At 36.6% G+C, this 24,064-nt stretch overlaps 1 protein-coding gene across 3 annotated transcripts in view; it reads right to left on the minus strand.

Moving 5' to 3' along the window:
- Positions 1-24,064, minus strand: part of ICA1 (islet cell autoantigen 1) — a 73,479-nt gene that overhangs the window by 31,455 nt on the left and 17,960 nt on the right. For 2 of the 3 annotated variants that reach the window (XM_034069384.1, XM_034069377.1), the window contains 3 exons: positions 22,684-22,756; positions 21,062-21,185; positions 18,611-18,809 (listed from right to left, as the gene is read on the minus strand). In XM_034069384.1, the coding sequence (XP_033925275.1) occupies positions 18,611-18,809; positions 21,062-21,185; positions 22,684-22,756 (396 nt within the window). Of the gene's footprint in view, positions 1-18,604; positions 18,810-21,061; positions 21,186-22,683; positions 22,757-24,064 lie in introns of those variants that run through there. The other variant, XM_034069391.1, reaches the window with a different exon arrangement.

Genomic DNA, 24,064 nt, shown 5'->3' on the forward strand with positions numbered 1-24,064 from the left:
AACAGACTAAATATTCAATTGAGCCATGGTGATATTCAACATACTCCAATGAAATAAATACCTACTCAAATAACTGCAAATATCTACTAGTAAATCACTTGTCATGATTACCCAGAGATTTTAGATTTAATTGAAGCAACTAATTCACCAGTTCAGGTGTCTCACTGGAGGATGCAGCATGCTCATGACAGTCCTGGGACTCAATGTAAGCAACAGAAGAAGAATGTTAAAGTACACAAAGAAAAAAAAAAAAGAAAAAAAAAAAGGAGACAGAAACAATGCTATACCAAGAACAATTATGTTTCTCTACCAAACCATTTGATCTGAAACATCAATTCTCTGAAAAAAGAACCATAAAGTCATCATAAACTGCTAGAAAGTTTTCTTCCTTTAATCATAATTTTTTTCTAGTAAGAACAATCAAATCTCGACTGTTTTAACATGTATTTTGCTCTCCTTGTGCTATGTCAAAGTGGTCTAGAGGAAAGAACTAGTAAGAAGCCACGTTTTAACTGAAATATTATTCCTCCAAACCCAGCAGCTTTCATGCAACTTTGTCATGCGAACCTGCTATATTTAGCTACTTTCCCAATCCCACCCTATCTGAATTCACATGGTAGAACCATTCTTGAACTTATTTTTCCTCCACAAAAACCGAGTTTAGTTAAAACCAAGATTTTTCATCTACCTCCACAGTCACAATGGGAGATAAAATAACAGCTGTAACAGTTTTAACTCACACACAAGAACAATAGTGTCTGATGATAATTCACATTTTCATTTGAATACGTGACTATCCCCTTCATTGCAATAGTATCGGCCATTATTATTTAACATTTATATTACAGCTGTTCCTGAAGGTTTCAGTGAGACTGGGTCCCTTTGTCCCTGACACCAAAAAGCACTGAATAAACTACAGGTCTGCTGCAGAGTTATGGGATACTTATGCACTAGCCTGAGTGTTCGACAGACACTGGATTGCACTGGCAAAACATACCCTCACCAGCTATATATAAGGGTGAGTGACTCTTGGACCCAGCAGTATAGGACAGTCCACCCCACTTGAGCATTATGACATTATAGCAACCACTTGCTCTGTTTTGCAAAATAAATCAACTAAAAGATTGTCTTGCAAACACAATGAATAGCCTGCCCCACTCCATCATTTGTGTGGTACAATTCTCTTAAATCTCCACTGTGCTATAGAGGACATGTGCATACACACACACGGATCTACTACAGACATTTTTCTATTGCAACATCTACTAATTAAAAAGCATTAGAGCTGCCACTGGGTGTCTGGATATACCAAATCCAAGCAAATGTCAGCCTTCAGCTGTGCTCAGCTGATTAGAGAACTTGGAAAGTTTGAAGGCATTATAGATTTGTTTTTCTGCTTATACTGATTTATAATATAATATAAACATATCCCAACTGGTGTACAAATAAAATGAACACAAAATTCCAAGTTTGGGGGGTGAGGGGGAATAGTGATGGCTTTTTTGTTTTCAATTTCTCATGCGTAGGGTAAGGCCATAGGATTTTAAACACCTCTTTTTAATTCTGTTCCCCTCAGGAAGGGCTAATAAAGATACTATAAACAGGAGAGTATTTGTGTACCAGGCAAGGAAAGGATTACATGACAGAACTGAATTTCACATGAACACTTTACACTGACACATGATAGCTTTGACACAACACACAAGTCTAAATTTCTGTGTAGTATGCAACAGAATTTCTCAAGCTCACAAAATTAACAGAAATAAACCAAAATTTTTTGTGTTTTATTCCCATTTGTGCCGGTGATGCTCTATTATGGTACTGAACAACTGGGGTGCTTAATTGTTTTTTCATCAGGAAAGTGATCATACTCTAACAGTTTTTACTTCTGCCTGTAACATGCTCTACTCCTCTGAGGCACTGAATAAACTGTAATTTGAAATAAAAAAAAACCAAACAACAAACCAGAACTTTCTAAGCTGCATTGAAGGAACTTTGCAAAGTTGCATTACTTAGACCTTAACTCCATATACATATATATGTATATGTTTATCATTAGAGCATCATCTCCCAGAATGGACCACAACAACCTAAAATTCTTTCAAGGTTAGATAATCGTAAAATCACAGAATGGTCTGGGTTGGAAGGGACCTTAAAGATAATCTAGTTCCAAACCCCTGCCACGGGCAGAATCACCTTCCACTAGATCAGGTTGCTCCAAGCTCTGTCCAGCCTGGTCTTGAATGCTGCCAGGGACTGGGCATCCACAGCTTCTCTGCCTTGTCCTTGTCACCCTCATAGTATAGGATTTTTTCATGATGTCTAATCTAAATCTTCCCCCTTTCAGTTTAAAACCCTTATCCTATCACTACACGCACTTGTAAAAAGTCCCTCTCCAGCTTTCTTGCAGGCCCCCTATACCTAATACTGGAATATACACTAGTACCTATACCTGAAATATATACTAGTAATATAATACTAGAACCTAATACTGGAAGGCCGCTGTAAGGTCTCCTCTGAGCCTGTGCTTCTGAGGGTGGAACAAGCCCAAATGTCTCAGCCAGTACAAATCTGTCGTACAGTACTTGATGTTCTATACTTTAAATCTATTAGCAATTGCAACTATTAAAACCTTAGCCACTTAAGAAACACATCCACATCCTTCTTATGCTGGGAGCTCAAAACTAAACACAGCATTTTCCAGGTGAAGTCTCATGAGAGTGGAGCAGAAGGGGATAAACACTTCACTTGACCTTCTGGCCATGCCCCTTTTGATGCAGCCCAGCATATAGTTGGCTTTCTGGGCTGCAAGCGCATACTCCTGGTTCATGTGGAGCTTCTCATCAACATGACCACACGCAGGACCTTGGACTTGGCATTGCTGAGCTTCATGAGGTTCACACAGACTTGGTATATTTATGTTGGATTAAGTTCTCACAGTTTTAAAAACACATCAGATGTCATTTATTTAAGACAGTATAAAAACCCGCACCATTTTTATAGCAGTTCAACTAAAAGTAATGGATACTTAATTTACTTTTCCCAGTATGTTAAAACACTATTAGAAACATTCAGGTGTTTGTGGGTAGCAAAGTTTTAAACTCCAGGAACCTGTATTTTCACTGATTCTGTGATTTGCAACACATCCTAATAGGATATGGACCATTTTAGCAGTTCTCTGACGAGAGCCCCTATAAATCCCACAGTAATCTTCAAATTACGGTAATTATTTTGGCTCATTTTTTGCCAGAGTTTGTCCCTGTGCACAGCAGGATTCCTGTCGCCTTGGTCATTCTTACCTGATTTAGTTTTGGGAAGCTCTGCAGGTGTTCTAGAAAAGCATTCCTAGACAGTTGCTGTATATTTGGCTAGAGAGTTCAACTTCAGAACATATCACTAGATTAACATCACAAAATATTATTTCTGCACTTACCCTAAGGCACGTTTTCCAGAGACACATACTACGTGTGCCCTAATGCTGGTATCTACATGGTTACCCTGTGATCTGCTTTAGTGGATGGAGATCTGGCCAACACAAACAATCAAGACTAGAGTTTGGTTCATATTACCCTAAAAGAGCCTATTTCTCTCCACTGGACTATAAAAGGTGCTCTTTTTGATTACTTTAAAGCAGACATTACACAGCACATGTCTGAAATTAGGTTTGGGAAATCCTAACCTAAGTGAAGTCCAAGAAAAAAAAAAACCTAAACCAATTTCCTTTATTGCTAATAATAACGGTAAGTATTTAAATACACGCCTTATTTACCAGTTGAATTCATCCAATATAAGCTTCCAAGCCATGGTTCTTGATTAAACTCCTCATGAGTAGATTCACCCTCGACAACTTACATACCATGGGCAAGTCTACTCTTCATTTTCTCTTTTTTAAATGATGTAGATTGGCTTAGAAACACCTTGTCTTAAGTAAGCTCCCCTACTCTTCAAGCTACATCTTACACATTTTGATACTTTTCCTTAATTTTTTCTTAATTTCTAGCCCTGTCCTTGTCCTGTCAGTACTTTGGGTCAAATGTCTGACTTTTTTTTTCTGGTTTGAAATCCATGTCTATGGTCCTGGGTCAAGAAGAATCTCACATTAAAAAGGAAAGTACTTAAAAAGCATTGTTACATTTTTTTTTCTTTAACAGTAATATAAAATTATATGGTAAGAAAAGATGCTGTTAGATACATTGAGTAAACTACTACTATTTTAAAACCCTAATAGAGGATTTTTTCCCCCAAAGATATTATACAAATATGTTTACCAAACAGCCAGGCTGTGGACATGCACCATAACTTCTTTGTGGATTTTATTCAGTAGAATATGAAATTTGCCCTTTCTGTCACATTTATACCACATTTCCCTCTTATGTTTTTTAGTACTCAGCCTGTAAAAATTTTACTGCCTTGAGCCTGTTGGCTCACACGCCATGTAACTCCAGCCTGGCAGTAATGAGTAAGCCATGGTCTAAACTGCTTACTTCATAGCCACTGACAGGCAGCAGATGTGTGCAATTCTCTGACCCCTGTGAGGATATAAGGTTATGGCTGGTTTGAATATTCTTCCTTTTTCTCCCCTTCAAAAAACGAAGTTTTGTTGTACCATCTTCTCATATATTCACTGAAAAATATTGCAGAAATTAAATCCTGCTAAGTAGCTTTCCCTCTCTCCTTTATACAAACTCATGCACATTTGTTTTACTCCTTTTTCTCTTTTTTCTTTTTTTTCTACTACCTCACTTCCTTCCCAGCCCTGTGTTTATTCGTGCTGTTTTATAGCATAATTTTTCCAACTCTCTTGTGCCTCTTTAGGGATGGGGAAAACTGAGAACTTCCTTGCACATTATGCATGTGATTCCATAAATATTATACAGTGACAGGAAGAATTTTTTTCACTCTGTATTTTTCTTCCACCCAAAGCTAAGCTGGATCTGCAAGAGCAGATTAGTTTAGGCTTAGCAATGGGGGAAAAAAAGCAGGTGAGAACAAGATGTCTGATCAAAGCTGTAAATTAATTTCTGTAAAAAGATGACATACCAGCATTTACCAGCCCAGAAAAAAAAGAGATGACTAAGGAGGAGCATGATGGAAGTCCATCACACCACATATACTGAAGTTGTAAAAGACTAGAATCGGGCAAAACAGCATTCAGAGGGCATTAAACCAAACTAGCTGTTTGAACTCAACACAGGAACAATGAATCTTTACACAACACTTGTATCAGTAGGGTAGCTTTCTGATCACAGTGAACAGATGATGGCCAAAATCAACACTGGTTCAAAAGGCAACTGAACAATTTTATAGAAAAGACCAAAACACTACGTCTTATGATGCCTCCACTGAGCAGAGTAGTACAAGAAAATGCTATTGTGTATTTCCTCTATTCTGATTGCTAGCACTGGTCACCAGCGAAGACAGATGATGGATAAACAGTGCATTTTTATCTGAACTAACAGCCCATCCTTAAGAAGAAGGCAACCTTAAGGCACGTTTGCAGGTCAAACTGGGCTTGCAAGTTTGCTATGTTAGATTCAGACTGGCTTAGGAGAATTCTGTTTTGTGGTCTAAGGCAGTACAGATACTTCAAACAAACTTTTCCAAGAAGGTAGCAATCTCTAACACCTGTGTAACAGCAGATTTTCCATGATCAAAATTTAACAGCACATTGAGTTATATAATTTGAAACTGTAAGAGTGCTCAGTTTCAATTGCCAGAGTGTATTCAAATATTGCCTATGCCCAAACATGCCGAAATAGCAGAAAGCACATATAAATGCTTCAGATATTGTACCTTATGACAGTATATAAACTTTGCAGTCACACAGATTCATTTGGAAGAGGAGTAGGGACAATTTTGAGATATTCGAACATTTCCACAACTGTAACTGCAGTGCAGAGAGAATGTCAGATCTCAATACTTTACCTTCATAAGATTTTATACCCCTTGTACAGATATCTACATAAGACCTGAGGTTTGAATTTTGGAAATAGATTGTCAAAACCTGGAGGATCTACCTGAACAGGCTTAGTTTATCTTCCAGTATCCACTGTCAAAGCATGCAGCAAATGCTCTTCTCTCCTCATTCAAGTATTAGAGGGTTGTCTGTTGAGTGAAACTGTTACTAATGATATTTAAAAGGGGAGTGGTGCACTCCACAGTATTACTGTATAATGAATCTTCTGGGAAAAAGTATATATAGCTTGCCCCCGCCTTCTATGTTTTAAGAAGGTAGTTTGCTAAAAAATAAATATTTTTGGAAAAGCTCTATTACTGAGTTAGATATTTAATTAGAACAGGCCCATCAATTAATGATACTCTAAATTCATACACCAAAAATGTTCCTGCTATTCAATCAAGGGTGTGTTCCAATTGAAGATATCTCAAGAGAATAATGTTGGGTTTATTTTTATTGCCCATTTAACTTTTTTGACTTGGATTTGACATGTTTTTCTCCCTACTGTCAATACTACGGTAGTGCAAAGACCTGTATCCAAATGTGTAGCAGCACAATTTTGTTATCATCCAATTCAAATTTCTCTGAGACATGAAAACTACCTGTTACAAGTAATATTACTCTCTGTGCTAAGTAACTATTTTTTTAACCGCTGCCCTGCAGCAACAGAACACACTTCCTCCTCCATTATTAAAAAAATAATTTAGTCCCTTCATAGGAATATAAAAAAAATAATAAAAGGGGGTTGAAAAGTATAGCCCAACAGCAACAGAAAACCTCTGAAGGTTTTTTTTCCTAAGGAATTAACAAGTATAAAGGAGGTATTTTTCTCCTCCTTCCTGATTTCTGCCCCTCTAGCATGGCCTAGTGCAGACAGACACAGCACACAGTTTGGTGAGAACACAGCTTCTGCAAAATCTTTTCCACTTACCCAGCAGCTGGACACAGCCCTGATCAAAGTTACATTTCTCATCAGAATCCAACAAGTTTATCCAGGCAAAAACCAGACAACAAAATCTTTTGCTTGAAGTCTCACAACAGCTTTCACAGAGTAGCATAGAGCAGTTCCAAAATATGAATCCAATTGCTCTACCAGCAATGCATTCATTGCAACAAAACATGAAGCAGAATAAACACAGAAATACAATATGACAGCTTTTTGTTTTAAAAAAATATGTCTGTCAAATACAGGATGTGACCAACTCTGAAATACAAGATGTGCATCACTTTCATAACTCCAACCACTATTTACAGTAAATTGAAGGAAAGTTTGCTAAAATTAAGAAGCTGAAAGCAGCAACAGTCTTTACTTTTCCAAAACCACACTCAAAGTCATTATTGAGACTAAGATCACAGTGCAACATAAAAATCAGGCAAAGCAAAACAACTTTACTGAGTCACACCACCTTAAAAGATTCAAAAGCCCCTGAGCGCACAGCCCTAGAAAGGGAGGTTAGGGTTAGGGTTACTTTTCTGTAGCTTAACCAAAGTGTTTTAAAAATGACTTTGAACTAAACAAATGCTAAGCATGTTTACAGAAGATATGTCAAATTAAGAGTAGTTTACTGGAATTTAAACTGGGGAAAATACACTTTAAGCTAAATTGATAGACGCTATTCTCAAATGCAGGAAGTGTTTACAGAGTTCTGTACCAACTCAGCTTCATTTAGGCACCACTTCACAGAAAAGCAGCATCTCTGCATGGCCAAACACCTTCCCTGGAAAAAGGGCTATGTGTAATCCTGACATTTCCTTTCCAGAAATCTTTCCCCATTCTTCAAATACATAGCCTCAAGCTCCTTATGTGTTACCTACCAACTTCCCTATCTCCTGCCTGTGCAGAAAGAAGCAATCTCCAAGTGAACATGTCCACACTTTATGCAGGGTAGTGCCTGATCTCAGCAGTTTTGACACAAACAGCTGTAGCTCTTGCTCCAAAGGAGGGCCCAGGATGAAGCAGCACTCAGCAGCTACATCGCAGCTGACACCACTGTTGGCTGTGTGAGACTTCTCAATTTTCTCTAGCATAAAGACAAACTACTTATGGTTAATCTGTTTAACTTCAAACTGTATCAAAGGAGGGACTTTTCATGCAGCCAGACATGCAACAGCTGAGAGCTAGAGTGCACACAGCCTTTCCTCCTAACTTATTCACATTGGGTCATTACAGGAATAAACTGTGTATGAGTGCAGCTCTACCCCTCAGAGCTTACACCTTCTGGGTACTCTCTGATTATTGGCCAGCATAGAACATAACATGCTCCTCAAGCTATTAAGATGGAAAGGTTTCTCACAGAAATTGTATTCATTTTTACAGTTTAGATAAATACGCAAATTGTTTTAAAAAGGGAACAAACATGAAATGACAATTTAAATGAAGAAAGGAAATAAATACATTGCTTCTAGCCTTGTTAGAAGGTCTTTTTTTTTTTCTACTGTAAGAAGCCTAGATACATGCATCAACTTTCTGTTGGTAACAAGTTTCAGGACTAGCCAAATCCAAAATATGTGCTTTACTAGGCTGAAAAAAAAAACCAAACCCCAAATGTGTTGACAGTAACAAGACCTTGAAGCAAGGACATTCAAAGACAATAATTACCAATGATTTTTCTATTCCTGTTACCAGCAGGCTGGTAAACTGCATACAGAATGACAGTCAATATAATTACTTCAGAGCTTGGGGATAGACTTCTGTTAAAAGCCCCAAATACAGTTCTAGTAGCGAACACACATCTGTCAATCTGCAGTGGTAATTACCACGACAGCATCCTTGGACATACACAACTCTAAACTGCAAATGGGTGCACATTTTAATGTATGAACATACATCCTCTTCAGGGAAGAATTTGGTCCTGATAAATCTCCTCAAATGACTACAAAGACTTGATAAAATCAAAGTTCTTTGCACAGATGCAAATAACTTTATGATGTAGTCTAGAAACAAAGAATCTCATTTTGTTAATATGATGAAAGTCTGCAAATTGCCAAAAACAACTGAAAAAAAATGCAGCAACAAGCAGACCGACCAAAATAAATGTCAAAAAGCAAAGAAATAAGCTTTCAGGTCTGAAAGATCACATTCAGCTCTAAACCAGAAGTAACCTGGATTTACAGCTAAAAGTACTGCAAATTGTTGAGTTTATCATAACTCAATCGGGTTAAACATACGAGACAACTTGAGAGCAAAGGATGGTTGGCACAGATGGTGCAGGGGCAGGGGGGATGCTGGCAAGTAGAGAGTAATTAGAGAGTTAATCCACTGCAGGAAATGGAAACAGGTAATTACTACACCTTTGAACACTGGAAAACCAGAGGGGCAATGTAAAGAAAATCGTAATATAGCATAAACCTAATCTCTCTACTATGCCCACGATTTTATTCATCTAATAATTACACAGTTCAGTTTATCTTATTTCCTGAAGATCTTTTGGAAGTTTTCTTGACCCCTTTAAGTGCAGTGTCATCATAGTTGGAAAATGTCATTTGTATTTTTCATTTCTTTTCACCCAAATTAAATTCTTCAAGGTCTGACTAAGACTGTTAACTTGATTCTAGGTCCCTTCTGAGTAGGCAGATGGGGGGAGTGAATAAGCTGGAATTAGGTAAAGGGATGTGAAAAGCTCTAGTTCAGGTGCAGTAACATTTACCCCACTGAAAACACCACAAACCAGTAAGCTGGCCTGCAAGATCCTCTGGGCATTGCAAAGGGCGGTGGAACGGGCAGATATACAAAGTGCCAGGGAATGCCACTGACAAATCTAGCTGCAAATCTAGCTGGATGTTACACCAACACTCCAAGAAAGATACCTTTAACGAGATCACCATGATGACCAAGTTGCCGTTATAGAATCATAGAATAGTTAGGGTTGGAAAGGACCTTAAGATCATCTAGTTCCTACTCCCCTGCCATGGGCAGGGACACCTCACACTAAACTATGCCACCCAAGGCTCTGTCCAACCTGGCCTTGAACACTGCCGGGGATGGAGCATTCAATTTAGATGCATCATATGCATCCCTACATCTAAATGCAGGGATGGAGCATTAAATTTAATCCCCAGATGCAATTCCTGTCCAGAGCACAAAGCTACTCTGTCTACAGTGCTAATGCAGGAGTGGAAGTCCTATAAATTCAAGTTTTGGATTTTGTTTTCTACTAAATTCTTTCAACACAGAATATGAAACAGCACCTGCTAATAATCATGATTCATTTGTAACACTAGGTCTGTGGCACACAATCCCATGTGTCATTATTGCTTTTCCTGGTTGGCATTTAATGCATCAGTAAGTATGCCTTGTTTCCCTCAAACCAATTTTATTATAATTTATCCAGAAAATACCTCAGAATGATTGCACTTATGAAAAAAAAAACCAAAACCGAATCTTTCTGTAGTGCTCTTCAGACTTCACACTGTGCTATTACAGAAGAAACAACATTTGCAATCTAAGCAAGGTTCAGGCAGAATATCCCTAAAACAGAGATGAAATGGCATATTAGCCATTTTTCTGGTTAGAACAGTACCCTTTTTTTTGTCGACATTTTTTGTAGTCTATCTTCATTTTGTTTCCTTATGTGAAGGAGAAAAACATAGAGCCTTTGTAATCATTCAGAGCCTATGTAGCATGCCTATGCAGCATACAACTGAACAGCAAAGGCCTTATGAAGTAAAAGCAGATGGACTACATTATGTATGTGCCCAGGCATTTTAGGAGAGTATAGGAAGAATTCCTGGGCAGTGATGACCATAGAAAAACTTGGTTCTTTTGTGTAAACAATGTTTTCCCCAACAGCTGTATTCCCCTTCCTGTTTATTCTTCTCTCCTGCAGAATTCTCTCAGTTCAGTCACATCTGCATTTCATTTATTTTTAAAAAATATTTCTTTAGCTATTCTTCTACCCTTTTCAGACTATTAAGGCTGAGGGAATTTTCAAAATCTCATTTCTACTCTCACAACCTATTGCGTTTACATTTTTTACACTTCATTTAGGTTCCGAATTCACATAATGATCCACATGGGTTAGGGGCTTTGCCCACACAGGCCTGTTTGCCAGGTTAGAGTTTTAATGTGAGCAACAGAACTTGCCTAAGCAATCATCTTTTCTCTGTGATTTTAAGACCACACCACAGCAGAATAATTAACTGAATAGTGTTCAGTTGTTCCTTTTTTTTAAAAAAGGAAATCAGTATTACATTTACAGCTTACATGTCTATAATGATTAAATGTAAGAAAAATTCTTGGAGCTTAATTTTTGTCTCATCATGTTTGAGAGTGCCTTTTTAATACATGGGCTAATAATTATTATATTAAAGTTGAACTTAATGTTACTATTGATTTCAACCACTGATATTAATTATTAAAATATTTGCAGCCACTTTGGCAAGTCTCACCTCAGACTCTTCTTTCTTAAAAACAACTGAACAGATGATGAACTGCCTCTCAAGGGCAAGCATCAATCTCTGGAAGGAACTATACTCTACAAGCAATACCTATTAAGATGATGTAATCTGTTCCAAGAAGCCTGTTTCTATTTTTAAGTGGCATACTCTTATGCTTTAAAAGGGCATCTCCATCATATAGTTACTCTGCTTTTAACTCAATAACAATCATCAGTGGTATTTAATATATAATGAAACAGTTTCAGAAAATCATTGATTTTATCTTATTGCCTACCCCGATTCTTATAACTGGTACTTGAAGTGGTGAAGTTGCAAGACTATAAAATGCTTACACTGTGAAGAACATCTCTGCTTAAGGTCACGTTTTCAAAAAAGGTGCATCTTTCACAACCACCTTAAAATGCTTGAGCATTTTGTATTTAAAGTATCTTGAAATGTTTTGTTTTCTCCAATTAATGTTATTGAATTTGACATTGGAGAACCTGGAAAAAACATTACAGCAGAAACTGCACAGAGAAAACACAGTGTTGAAACTCCATCTGCTTTTACAAGGAGAGACAATAACGACAAAGCAAAACCTCCAATTTTGTATAAAAAGCACTTTGTGTGTGCTTTGTTTTTAACTACCAAAATTCTAGGTAAGTCATTAAATTTAACATTTCCAACACCATATATTTTCCTGTTAAACACCCCCCCCAAAAAATCCTAAAAAATAATGTTCTTGATGCTATTCCCTACCAGAATGAAACCAAACACATTCTTGGTGGCACAGGCATGTCACAAGAAGTGGTATGTGTAGGTGTTGCTTATCATCATATTGTAAGAGCATGCTGTTATCTCTTTATCTCTGCCATCACATTGCTACACTAAGAGGCGGATCTCAGAGTGCAGTGTGACACCATCTTACTAATTTTAGAGCACACAGCTCTCTTGCAGAGATTAGTGTTGGATCTCACCTATTCATCTGATGAGCAGCAGCAATCCAAAAGCAAACAGATTGGGGGAAGGAGTGGGATTTCGTTTATTTAAGGAAGATTTTGAACAAAGAGTGATAAAGATAGATTATCAAAGGGTTAGACTTTAGCATCTCAAATTCCTAGTGGCTATTGTGAAAGACAGCATTATTTTTCACATTATAGTACCATATATATCTAATGTGTGGTCTACTAAAGCTACTCAGATCTTTCTGACTTTTCCAGAGCACAACAATCATCATCTGCTCTCACATGAAAAGGCCTACATTTCTGTCACCCCAAGGCTGATTTAAGTTTTCCAGGTGCAGTTAACCTTGGAATTTAATGGAGAAGTATAACCTAAAAAGAAACAGAGTCAATGGCTGTCCGCAACATTTTTTTTCTCACCTTTTTTTTTCTCTTTAATTTTTTAAAAAATGAATAAAGTTGGTAAACATTGACTACCACAGCTGGCTCTAAACGTCACACTGCTATTTGTAACTATGGCAGCTGAGTCTATTTGTTACACCACTGTGACTGCAAGGGCCAAAGAGATTTTTCTCTGAGAAGCCGGTATACTTTGCTGCTTGGAAAACTAAAGGCTTTCCAGCTCAGTATCGTTTGCAGACGTAATTATCATTAGCAAATTTTCTTTTGGTTGGCTTTTTAATAATTAAACTAGAACACCACCAATATCCACAAAACTTCTAAGAGTGCCACCCTCAACTGAATTATATTTATTAGATGTAGAAAACCACTTGGAAAACGTATTACAAATGCACAATTTTGTGCTGGCAGGAAGAAAGCTTAGTTGATCTTTAAGGTATTTTCCATCTTTATATTCCATGGGTCTCTGAAACTTTGTTTAGTGTCCCTCAGCCAATATTCTCCACTCTCAGCTCCTGAGAGCTCTTATTTTTCTAAGCAAAGTTAAATTCATTTTTTCCAGTAATCACACATGAGGAACTGCAACAATCCTGATTTGCAATTTTTTCCTAATTTAATAATTTTATTAAAAATGAGAAATAACACAAAAAATCTGCAATGTTATTTATAAATTTGTGTTGTTTACTTACTCTTCAGTGTGTGAGCCTCTAAATGCCTCCAGATTCCCTTTTCATTTTTTTACCAGGAACTGAAATTAAATTAACAAGGATGGAAACTGCAAAGTATGTTCTTAGTTCAAAGATCAGCATTACATTTACTTTTTCCTCCTTCCCTATTTTTTTGTTTGTTTGTTTGGGGTTTTTTTTTTGGCATTTTCTCAGCTCTTCAAGAGTTTTCAAGATATAACAGACAAAAATCCTCCAGAACATTTTCACAGTGACTCCAGGTTTGTGGGGCTGCTTTAAGCTGATGTTAATGGACAGGCAAGTAGCAGATGATGCTGTAACATAGTATAGCCCCTTCATCATCACACAAGACAAAATGCACTCATCTGAGGCAGTGCTAATAGGCCACGGGACAGAAGGGGAACAGAGCTGTGGGTACTGAGACTTCCCTGTCAGGCTGCAGCAGATGTATCTTACCCATACTTGCTGTGATCTATATGATGAATACATATACTTCAGCATTTCCCTTCTGACCGTTTAATCAATGGATTTATTTAGATCTTCATCTTTATTCCCCAGCTGTTCCCACAAGCTTTAACTATCATTTCTTAAAAAGATATTTAACAGATATAGATAGATCTGCCACTCCCTACATAATTTTGTACATTTACAAAAATGAAAGTTTAAGGTACTGTTATATCATTACAAAAAAAGTACTACAAAAACAACAGTTTAAGGTACTGTGACATCATTATCAGTTCTTGTTGAACTTCCCTTTTCTTCACTGCCTTTCCTTTTGTCTTGCCAGATTTATCTTAAAAATGCCATTTAAGGGCATTAATTTTATTTCAAGTATGTGGAGTGCTACAACTAGGATGAATATGAGATAAACTGTGCCCAAACAACTCAGTTGCAAGCTTTCAAGTTTCCTGACAGCTGCATGCAAAGTAAAAGTTAGGCATTAAGGGTCCTATTATCATTTAGGATCTTTTGGGGAAATATTCTGACAATTCTCATCTGTGGTAGGATCTATTCCACTTCCTTAACACTTCCGAAGTAGTTCAGAGCTCTGCCCTGTGAGGAGCTCATCCATGCTCCTTGTTCTCCTCACAGATCCCACGCAAATATATCGATCAAAATCCAACTCTTTTTCCAGATAGTACCCTATCTAACACATACTGTTTTACAAAATCACACGTATGCTGTAACATCCAAATACCACAGAAACAGATACAGGACTTACATCATATGCCAAGCAGATCAGCCTCATGGCATTTACTTAGGTCTGCTGCAACCAGCCCATGCACCACTCCTTACCCTTATACAGCTTCAACCTACTCTTTGTCCCATCTGAGCTTCATTTGATTCATATAGAAGCAGAACTCCCAAAAAAGCAGCTTTGGCAAAGCAGAGAGGACTAGACAACAGGGAGAAACAAAGCCCAACCCTTCAGGTACCCAGTTCTCAGTACACTGCTGCAGCACATCATGTCTCAGGTGCGCCAGCATGGTCACTGGGTATTTACAAAGACACTCCAGCCTGAGAACAAAGGGGAAGCAGAAAACTAGAATAATAATGGAAATGAAAAACAAATAAAGGAGTAATATGCACTAATAATGTAGCACGATATATCTCCTGTCATGTTCCCTGATTTTAACTTGCTATGGGTGGCATTGTAATGTCTAGGTTTGAGAAGAAAGTCTATATTGCAGTGTGCAAGCGTTTGAGCTTAAATAAGTAAAATTAAAACAGCAGAGTCTCTTCTGTGTTCCCGCAGGCTGCACATAGTAGGCTGCTGGTATCACAGCTTATCACTCTGTGCATTGGCATGGTCCTGCTCAGAAAATGCATGGCAAAGCTTAAATTTTGAGGAAGGACACTGGGGGACTATCAGCACTTGGGCAATTTGGTCTATATTTTTACAACAGAATGGCAGAGCTCATGCCATAGTGTACAGTCAGGAGACAGATAAAACAACCTGGATTTAAGAAGCTTAAAACTCTGATGTGTGGTGGAGAATTTGGTAAAACGCTACAAAATTATTCAATTTGTTTTAAATATCACAACACTTCAAACTGTGAACTTGGTGTGGAAGACCTTTATCTAGAATAGCACTGGAGTACCCATAAAAACTTTCAACAGAAACAAAAAACAAACAAACAAGAAAAGAACTATATTACACAGCATTTATAGAGCTCTGCAGGGAAAAGTAAATACTTCACCCATTTCCTTGGTTTGACTCAAGTAGCTACAGTCACATAGGTATCTTCAAACAACAATGTAAAAAGCTGTTCTGCAGTGTTCTGGGACACTTTGAAAGTGGTAGTATTGCCATGTCTTGTATTTTTAGACTGATGCCTTGAGAACAGCATTAGAAAATTCTTTCAAGTACCTCATTGCTTTGAAAGACAGCTACAAAAATGCCAATGATTTAACTCAGATTTTATCCGTTCTGAAAATATTGGCTCAACTATTGATCTTTTAGCCTGAGCTATTCTGATGGAAAGTATGAAAAAACAATATGGATTGATTTAACTTTGGTCTCCAAAATCAAGTACTGTATCTGTACACATAATGACACACTTAGGATTACATTATAAAAGGCCACATTCTTCAAAAACAAGTCCTACAACCAAGTGATAGAAATAGTGCTGATGCACTAGGTGCATTAAAAATAACTAAACCATCACTGTTTACCTGAAATAAAAAAAGTGTTTACTGAAGTAATACTTAGGATTTTTACAATTAGAAGTCTGAAGAAAACTTTCTTTCAAGTGCTCTGACAGGATCAGCTTCATTAACTGCTTGCTGCTGTATCACTACATATGCAGCTCCAGATCAAATACCTCTCTCTGGTGATGGTATATTTTAGAACCAAAACCCTTACATCAATAATTATGATATCTTTCTCAACACAGAACTAGAATGACTTTGTAAATTATTGTTACAGATCCAAAATAAATCCTAAAATCCCAGCATTACACTGCCACACTATGGCACAATTAAGTTCTGCAAGCAAGAATAGAACAAGATGACAATAAAAATAAGTCCCTTAATTACTTAGGACTACAGCATCCATCATTAGTTTTGTTTATCTGCTACATTTGCAAAGCACTAAATCTGAACTGTTGTGTCTTGTTATGCAACACCTAGCTAAGTACATTATGCTTGAGGATTTATTTTTTTTCCCAAAATGAAAAAAGAGAAAGTTTGCTTTCTCCAAGCGTTAAACACTTCAAAGACTAGTTTGATGTGCCTGTTGCACAAATGGAGTATGCAGGGAAGTGGATACCAAGGACATTTCTTTACTCTGTTGGCTACAAAATACAGAGCTTTTTGTTCTCTGCATTACGATGCAATCTGAAAGGTCTTCAGTTGACAGGCAACCGGAGAAAAGAAAGGTTCAAAAGAACTTCTTCAAGTTTTGGGTGTTTCTTTTTTTTTTTTTAATCTATTTGTGGTAATGCTACGTAATTTTAGAATCTATATTATTACTTTATGTCAGAATATAACTAATTTCAGACTCAAAAATATTCCAAAATACTTAGTATTTCCATATTTTTACTACTGCTTTGTAAGACCTGTAAAAAAAAATACCAAAAACCCTGAAACAAATATTTTTGCTGACCTTGAAGCACAGCAACCCAAGATGGCTGAAATTTCACATCTAACTTTTTAACTACAGCAGATCACTGTACAAAGCATACATTATTTTAATTACTTTGCCATTTATATAATTTATACCTTCCATAGCATTTGTTTTGCAAGAAAGCTATAAATCAATTTTGTATGACCATTACCAGTACTGCTTTATTCATTCTAACATTCCACTTTTTAAGTGTTTTTCTAATAAATCAAATATTATACATAAGCAATTGGCTGAGGCCAAGACCGTACCAATTATTTTACCTGCAAGGACTCGCCATTATAAACATTTCCCACAAGGCATAATAAAACACGTCTGGTGCCACAAGACTTACAGGAATACCCTATACTGAAGCATTAAATAAAGATTAGATGACTAGCTGGAGTTTCATTTGTTCCACCCCTTACTTAATTGCTACTGTCACCACTTCAGTTTACAAAAAATGGCATAGCCTAGATGCATGCCAGTGCTTTCCTGTTAGGATGGATTATTCAAGCTTTTAAAATCACAAATGTAAGTATCTTTTGTCTCCAAACACTTTCAGCCACAGATTACTTAAACCACTGGACACTGTTTTATCTTTTGTACATTACCTGTCCCTAAGCCAAATGCACATACACTTTAATACAATTTTTGGTTTTAGGCCTCTGCTTTCAATCATCAAACAAATCCTGTAAAATTTTTACAGCCTTTACTCAAAGCCCAAGCCACCATGTTATACTTAGGATCCTACCTCCTCCTAATAGTCAAGATGTATAAACTGCAAACTGTGAACATTATAGTCTTCTAACAAAATCGGCAGCAGAGCCTCACAAGCAAATCTGAAGCTTTCATGAATGTTCTCGAACTGAGTGGGACAGGATGAGTCCAAGTAAATTCTACACTTACACCTGGTAGCAAAACTGCAGACTGCCAGACTGTGATTTTTGGAAGTCCTTTGGGAGGAGAGAAATTTAGCAAACTTGAGTGATACTGAATGAAGATTTATGGAGAATGCATTATCAGCAGTTTTAGTGTTTAGCAGTTGCCCAAAAGTCATCCTGGACTGCACAAGGAAATTGAAAACAAATTCCAAATTTGCAACTTTTCCCCAAAATCAAATTTTTAATTGAATTTTGAACTAAATTCAATTCAGCCAATTTTGAAAATGTTGGTCTTTAACTCTAGCAAAAAAAATTAGCAGCAGACCCTGCAGTACTTCCGTTACTCTGTACTTTTTTAGTTGCAAAAATAAGTTTTCCCTTCTCTGGCTGACAGCAATCATATCTTCTTGCATTTAGTCATTCAGGCATCACAACTAAGTACTTAAAATCAGATAACCTGCTTTAAATGTTGTATTATTTAAATTATAAAGCTTTAGGCTGAAGTTGAAAAGGCTACTGAAAAATGACGTTTCTTAGTGCTGTATCTTTCTTCCCAGCCCACTCTGTGAAGGATACTGTATTCCATATCAGAGTAATTGGACTCCTGTCACATGGAAAAGATTAGTTACAATAAATTGCATCCTTAGTGTTGCTGAAATTTGTTTTCCTTGCAAGACCTAAACCTATGCTTCATTGTCACTCATCAGGCATACCCTTCTAGGAAACTACAGGAAACTTCATACCTTCCTGAACTTTTCCATCTGTTTATAAAGATCTGGATCCAGCTCCTGAGACACATCTTTCATCCAGAGTAGAGCTCCTCTATATTCAGTCCGATACTGTTCCATTCGGTTTACTGTCAGAGAAGTGTCTGAGATGGCCCTGTACCTGAAAGTCTCCACTTCTTGGTATAATCTACTCAAAGGTGTACGCAGTGCTAATCTGGAGGAAGGCATGGAGGAAAGAAAGGAAGGAGAAGAACACATCAAAAGAGTTGTATTAATCTGTCTGCTTTTGTGGAACAAGTACTGACATATTAGTAGCAATCAAAAAACCATATACTGCCAAAACAGTTCACTTAAGTTTAGTATGTGTTCAGATGGCCCTACAGCTTGGTTGGGGGTACACACGAATGGATTAATTATGTATGAATATTGTATTTGTAATCTTCCTGTTCAAGTAGTGACTTTTCACTTACACGTGCAAGTAGACAAGTAACCTTTTCTAATGTGTATTTTAGTTAGCCAATTTATTTAATATTTTAGTTAGCCAAGCTGCTTGTGGGTATGCTATTACCATTCCTCTTCACAAGCTAGACTTAACAACTCTAAAAACGTACCTGAGGTAATTATTACTGGATGCATACCACAGATGTATCAGGATTGTCACATTAAGCCTCACAAAAAACACTTCCATTAGCACTTTAATCTTCAAATGTAAAGGTAAATAAAGAAGTCATCTGTCAAGTAGATAATGATCTCATTCCTTCTCATTTATTTATTTATTTATTTTAGGAATCTGAACAATGCCTTTGAAAGACATTCAACTTTTGGAAGGATTTAGGCATTTTCTTAAACATTTCTTCCAGCAACTACACTTTGGAAAGGCAGTAGGGGACATTGTTGTCTTCCCTATGTCATCACTTTAGCTCCTAATGTGATCTTAAAACTAGATAGGACTACTTTTGCTTTGCTTCCTCCTGTTGGTTCTGCTTTCCTCTTGGTTGCCAGTGGCCACCTCACTGAAATGGGTTCAATCAGTTCTACAGCAGTGTTGAATTAGTTAAATGTGTTAATTAGTGACTTCCTAGGCATATGAGAATTCCTAATTTCAGTTCCAATAACCAGTGAATTTTGTCTTCTTGATCTCTAACTACCGAGCTAGCTATTAGCATACAACATAAACAAGAGTAGCCCCAACTTCATGACCTTGGAGACGGCTCAAGAAGAGAAGCCAGACAAACAACAGGTTTTATTTTTATGTGATTTTATTTTTAAAGTTGTTTTAAAAATGCATGAAGTGAGAGATACAATAAAATGTGAACTTGTTAGTGTACTTCCTCTCAATTTTTTTTCTTATTCTACAAAAACTTACCCAGCCCTTCAAAAGAAATTTTGGTTTATGTAGATGTGTCATACACTGGGGTTTCTGTAAACATTTAGACTTTATGAAGAGGAAATCACCAGTGCTTTTTCTCAAAGGTGCCTTACATGTGTTTTAAGGATCCCACTCATGGCTGTTACTGGATGTGCTAATGACCAAACTCTAACCCAAGATAAACATAGGAAATTCTCAGTGCTCTGTATGTGGTGTTTTATTCTGAGCCAAGCAGCTGCTCTGTTAAGCTAAAGCTGGAAAGTATCATGGTAGTTAAGAGCAGAAAAAAATCCTGTAAAGTATCATAGAATTTTCCGTTGCAAATGATGGTGAATTTCAAACTTTCATAGTCCCAATACTGTTAAAAAAAAAAAAACCAAGACACCATAGTACCCATCAGGTATTGTTACTTATAAACTCTCTGAGCAAACACAGGGTCAGTGAGACATCAAGGACTCTGGGTAACAAACATATTTGTGTATATGTGTGTCTCTGGATTCCTTACCTTTTACTGATTTGTTCCTACCCAACCTACACAACCTCACTGGGGTTCCAAGATCTTCTCCTGGGGAACTTCAAGATGTAAGGCTGCGGCAGAAACTGGCAACCTGACTCCCCCTTTCTCCTTTATTTACTTGAGGCACGAGACTACATGACTCAGAAAATGGTATTTCCTTACCCATTTCCCTGCCCTACCAGGACCCAGATACCTCCACAATAAGCCTACCATAGCATTTCTCTGCAGAGAAGTGCCACAAAGCAGGGGAGGGACCTGACATCAGCTCCTTTACAACCTCATTGCTAGAGATGCGTGCAGATGCACAGCTTTCTGAACTGCTGAGCTGTACAGGTGCAAGCAGGGGATCTGGAGATACACAGACGACATAGCAGGTCCATAAGACAAAAACCAGGATCAGGCAAAACTACAGAGAGCAAGCCATTAATATTGCAAATACTGCAGGAAGGTTGGTCAGTAACAACTGTTATCATTTGGTTCCTCACATATTTCAAATGGCAAAATTAATTATGCCAATGGTGAATCAACTACAATTATCCCACATACTTTGTAAATCAGACAGCAATTCTGACACATATACCTTTGCTGAGAAGAAAAGCAGAGAGCCTTTCCTGTGGCTTGCATCATTTTTCCTGCTCTCGTTTTATCCTGAGAGCCCTGCAATCGAAGAAATTTCCCCAATTCATTTTCTTCCTGAGAAAGAACTAACGAAAAATAAATGAGTGGTCAAACATGTTATTTAATAGGTTCCTAACAGCTTTAAAACAGGCTTAACATCAAATAGGTTAAGTTACTCTAAATCCAAGCAGCACAGCAAAAACATAATTTCAATGAATTTCTACATTTAGTAAACAGAAGATCTGATTCACTTGAGACATTTGCTGATAATACTTAAGAATCACAAAATTACATCAATGTCAAAAGCCAACAGGAGAAAGAAGAAACATGCTATTACTTCCTCGAATAAAAATACTAGGATGGTTCGATTACACAAAGGGCTCAATCTTGACTAAAGTAACTTTTAGTCATGGGTTTTAAGACTTGTTTGGTCTGGGGTTTTTATTTTACTTTTTTATAATCATTATTATTTGGTTGATTGCTTTTTGGGGTATTTTTGTTGTATTTTACCATCTACACTCCCTCAGCTGTTCTTTGGTAGCATACCTTCTTTGAAGTTAATTCTGACTTATACTACCTAAAGCTTATTCACTTCCTTTTCTCTTGCTCTCCATTTTTATGCTTGACTACAGAAATTAATTTTTCATATGGAAAATCTAGTATTTAATTTTAAAAAACATTCATTTTCAAATCACTCTTCAAGATTATTTTACAACTTCAATAATTTACACAATTCAAACACTATTTTCAAAATTATATTTCAAATACCTGAAATATTTCTAATAAAGTGATTCTTTTTTAAACTAGAACATGACAATGAATTTTTGACTGCTTCCAAGCTGGAACTATGGGTCTTCATGATCTCACATCCTTACAAAAACATTTAATTATCTATTAGTCTTCCAAGGCAGCTATTTACTAAAGTAACAATTTCTTCCTACTATGAAGAGTGAGAATGGTGTAATATAATGAAAAGAGATTCCCTGAAGTCCTCATCCTTTTTCCAAATGCTGGCAGTCAAATCCAATGCAGATTCTAGTAGAATGTGCTGCATGCACGTCTTTGTGTCATGAGATTTCACCTGCTACTATGGAACACTTCTCGAACACTACACTTCTTGTACACTACTATTCTATACTCTGTTTTTACCTTCAGATCCTGAAACATTATATCCAACTCTCTTTGGACAGTCAAAAGAAGAAAACCCAAGAAAATATCAACAACATTCCACAGAAAAAACTGAATAGAAAGATATCTCCAAAGCTGGATTCTCTTTTCCAGGCCAGAAATCGAAGTAGCAAAGAATCAAACTATTGATTGCAGAGAACCTTCAGAGGTCATTTAATACAACCTGCTTCTTGAAGCTTCTTAAATGAGGTCCCTGTGTCCCCCTGTAACTGCCACTAATTACTATACACCCATTAGAGCCAAGTCAGCATTACCAAATTTATTGTAATAGAGTGGATTACTTAATTATAAAACTAGTATTCAGCCCAACATTCTTCACAGTCAATCCTGATTAAAAAAAAATTATGCCATAATGCAGACCCACTTATTTTAACTACTGTATTCGATCATACTTACAACAAATCCTTTTTTGATAAAGTTCAATTGCTTTCAGCAGCTCCATACATGTTCTCTGAATAGAATGGAACAGCTGATATTGAAACAAAATACACAAAAAAAATTGTAAGCATATACAAGAAACATTAACAATTCAAATACAAGAAAGATTAATTTTTGTGGAAATTATTAGTATCACCATTTTCTTCTTGAACAGTGAATAATTTTTCCAGCTTGAAAGTAATTTTTCCTTATCAATTGTGTTTTTCTTCCAATTAATTTGTCCACTGAAACTAAAGACAGGCCAATCATAACTTATGAAAGGAAAACAAAGACAAAAATAATTTTGGAAAAATATCTATTATAAATAGCTGATAATTAACAAACTACTCATGTTGGGGGTTTTAATTGATATATTTGCATATATATGAAGGTGTAGTACGAATCTTTCTAAAAAAACAAAATAAAAAAATTAAAAATCAAAATAGAATGTTATCAAAATGTGTATCATCTTTATCAGGTGTAGCAACACACATACTGAATTTTTAATACTACAGAGTCTACTGGAACAAGCTTGCATTGGTATTCCAACATAGGAAGTTATTGATTTAAAATGAGCTTTTAGTGGCATAGCTCCAGCTCTCTAACCAAATTTATGAAGAATCATTTTCCATAGGAAGTAGAGGGGGGTGAAAAAATAAAAAAAATGGAAAAAAGTCAGTCTTGACTAAATTTGGGAATTGTTTCTAGGTAATAGAAAAAATACTCTTTCTGTCTGTACATCTAAAATCTCCAACCTGTAACTTAAACCTCATCTCCAGCGTACAAACATATGCAAAATGGACTTCCAGAACTGTCTTTCTTCACCTTTGAGTTCCTGTCTTTTAGACTGTGTTACTTGCACTTGAGAAGTTGTTCAAGTGAAAACATGCTTATAGTTTTGTATCTGGTAAATGCAACCTTACCCATTTCCAATCCCACAACTAACAAAGCATCCTTTCTGACGAATCTGCAACACAGTAACCATGGTAGGAACTCAGGTACCTATTTATAAGAGATTGTTACAGCCTTCCAGCTTGTTTTAAATCAATGTTCTTGATTTATAACCCATCATGAAGAGCCCATAGATAAAATCATCATGTTCTAAGTTATCACTATTATAGCTAGCACTACAAAGATTTGTTTGTTATAAACCAGCCTCTTGTATTTCAGCTAAAATGTGGATAAACTGAGAATCTTAAGTCAACAATTTTCTATGAAACTGCATGAAAACCAGTAAGGCAAAACTTTTCTCCTTATATAACAAAACAATACAGATAAAACTTAGCTGGACACTAACTTGATTACTGCATTTTGGAAGTCCATTCTCTCTTTTGCTTTGTGTCAAAGATGATTAAGCTCT

The sequence above is a fragment of the Melopsittacus undulatus genome, chromosome 1, assembly GCF_012275295.1.
Source record: "Melopsittacus undulatus isolate bMelUnd1 chromosome 1, bMelUnd1.mat.Z, whole genome shotgun sequence".
NCBI lineage: Eukaryota > Metazoa > Chordata > Aves > Psittaciformes > Psittaculidae > Melopsittacus > Melopsittacus undulatus.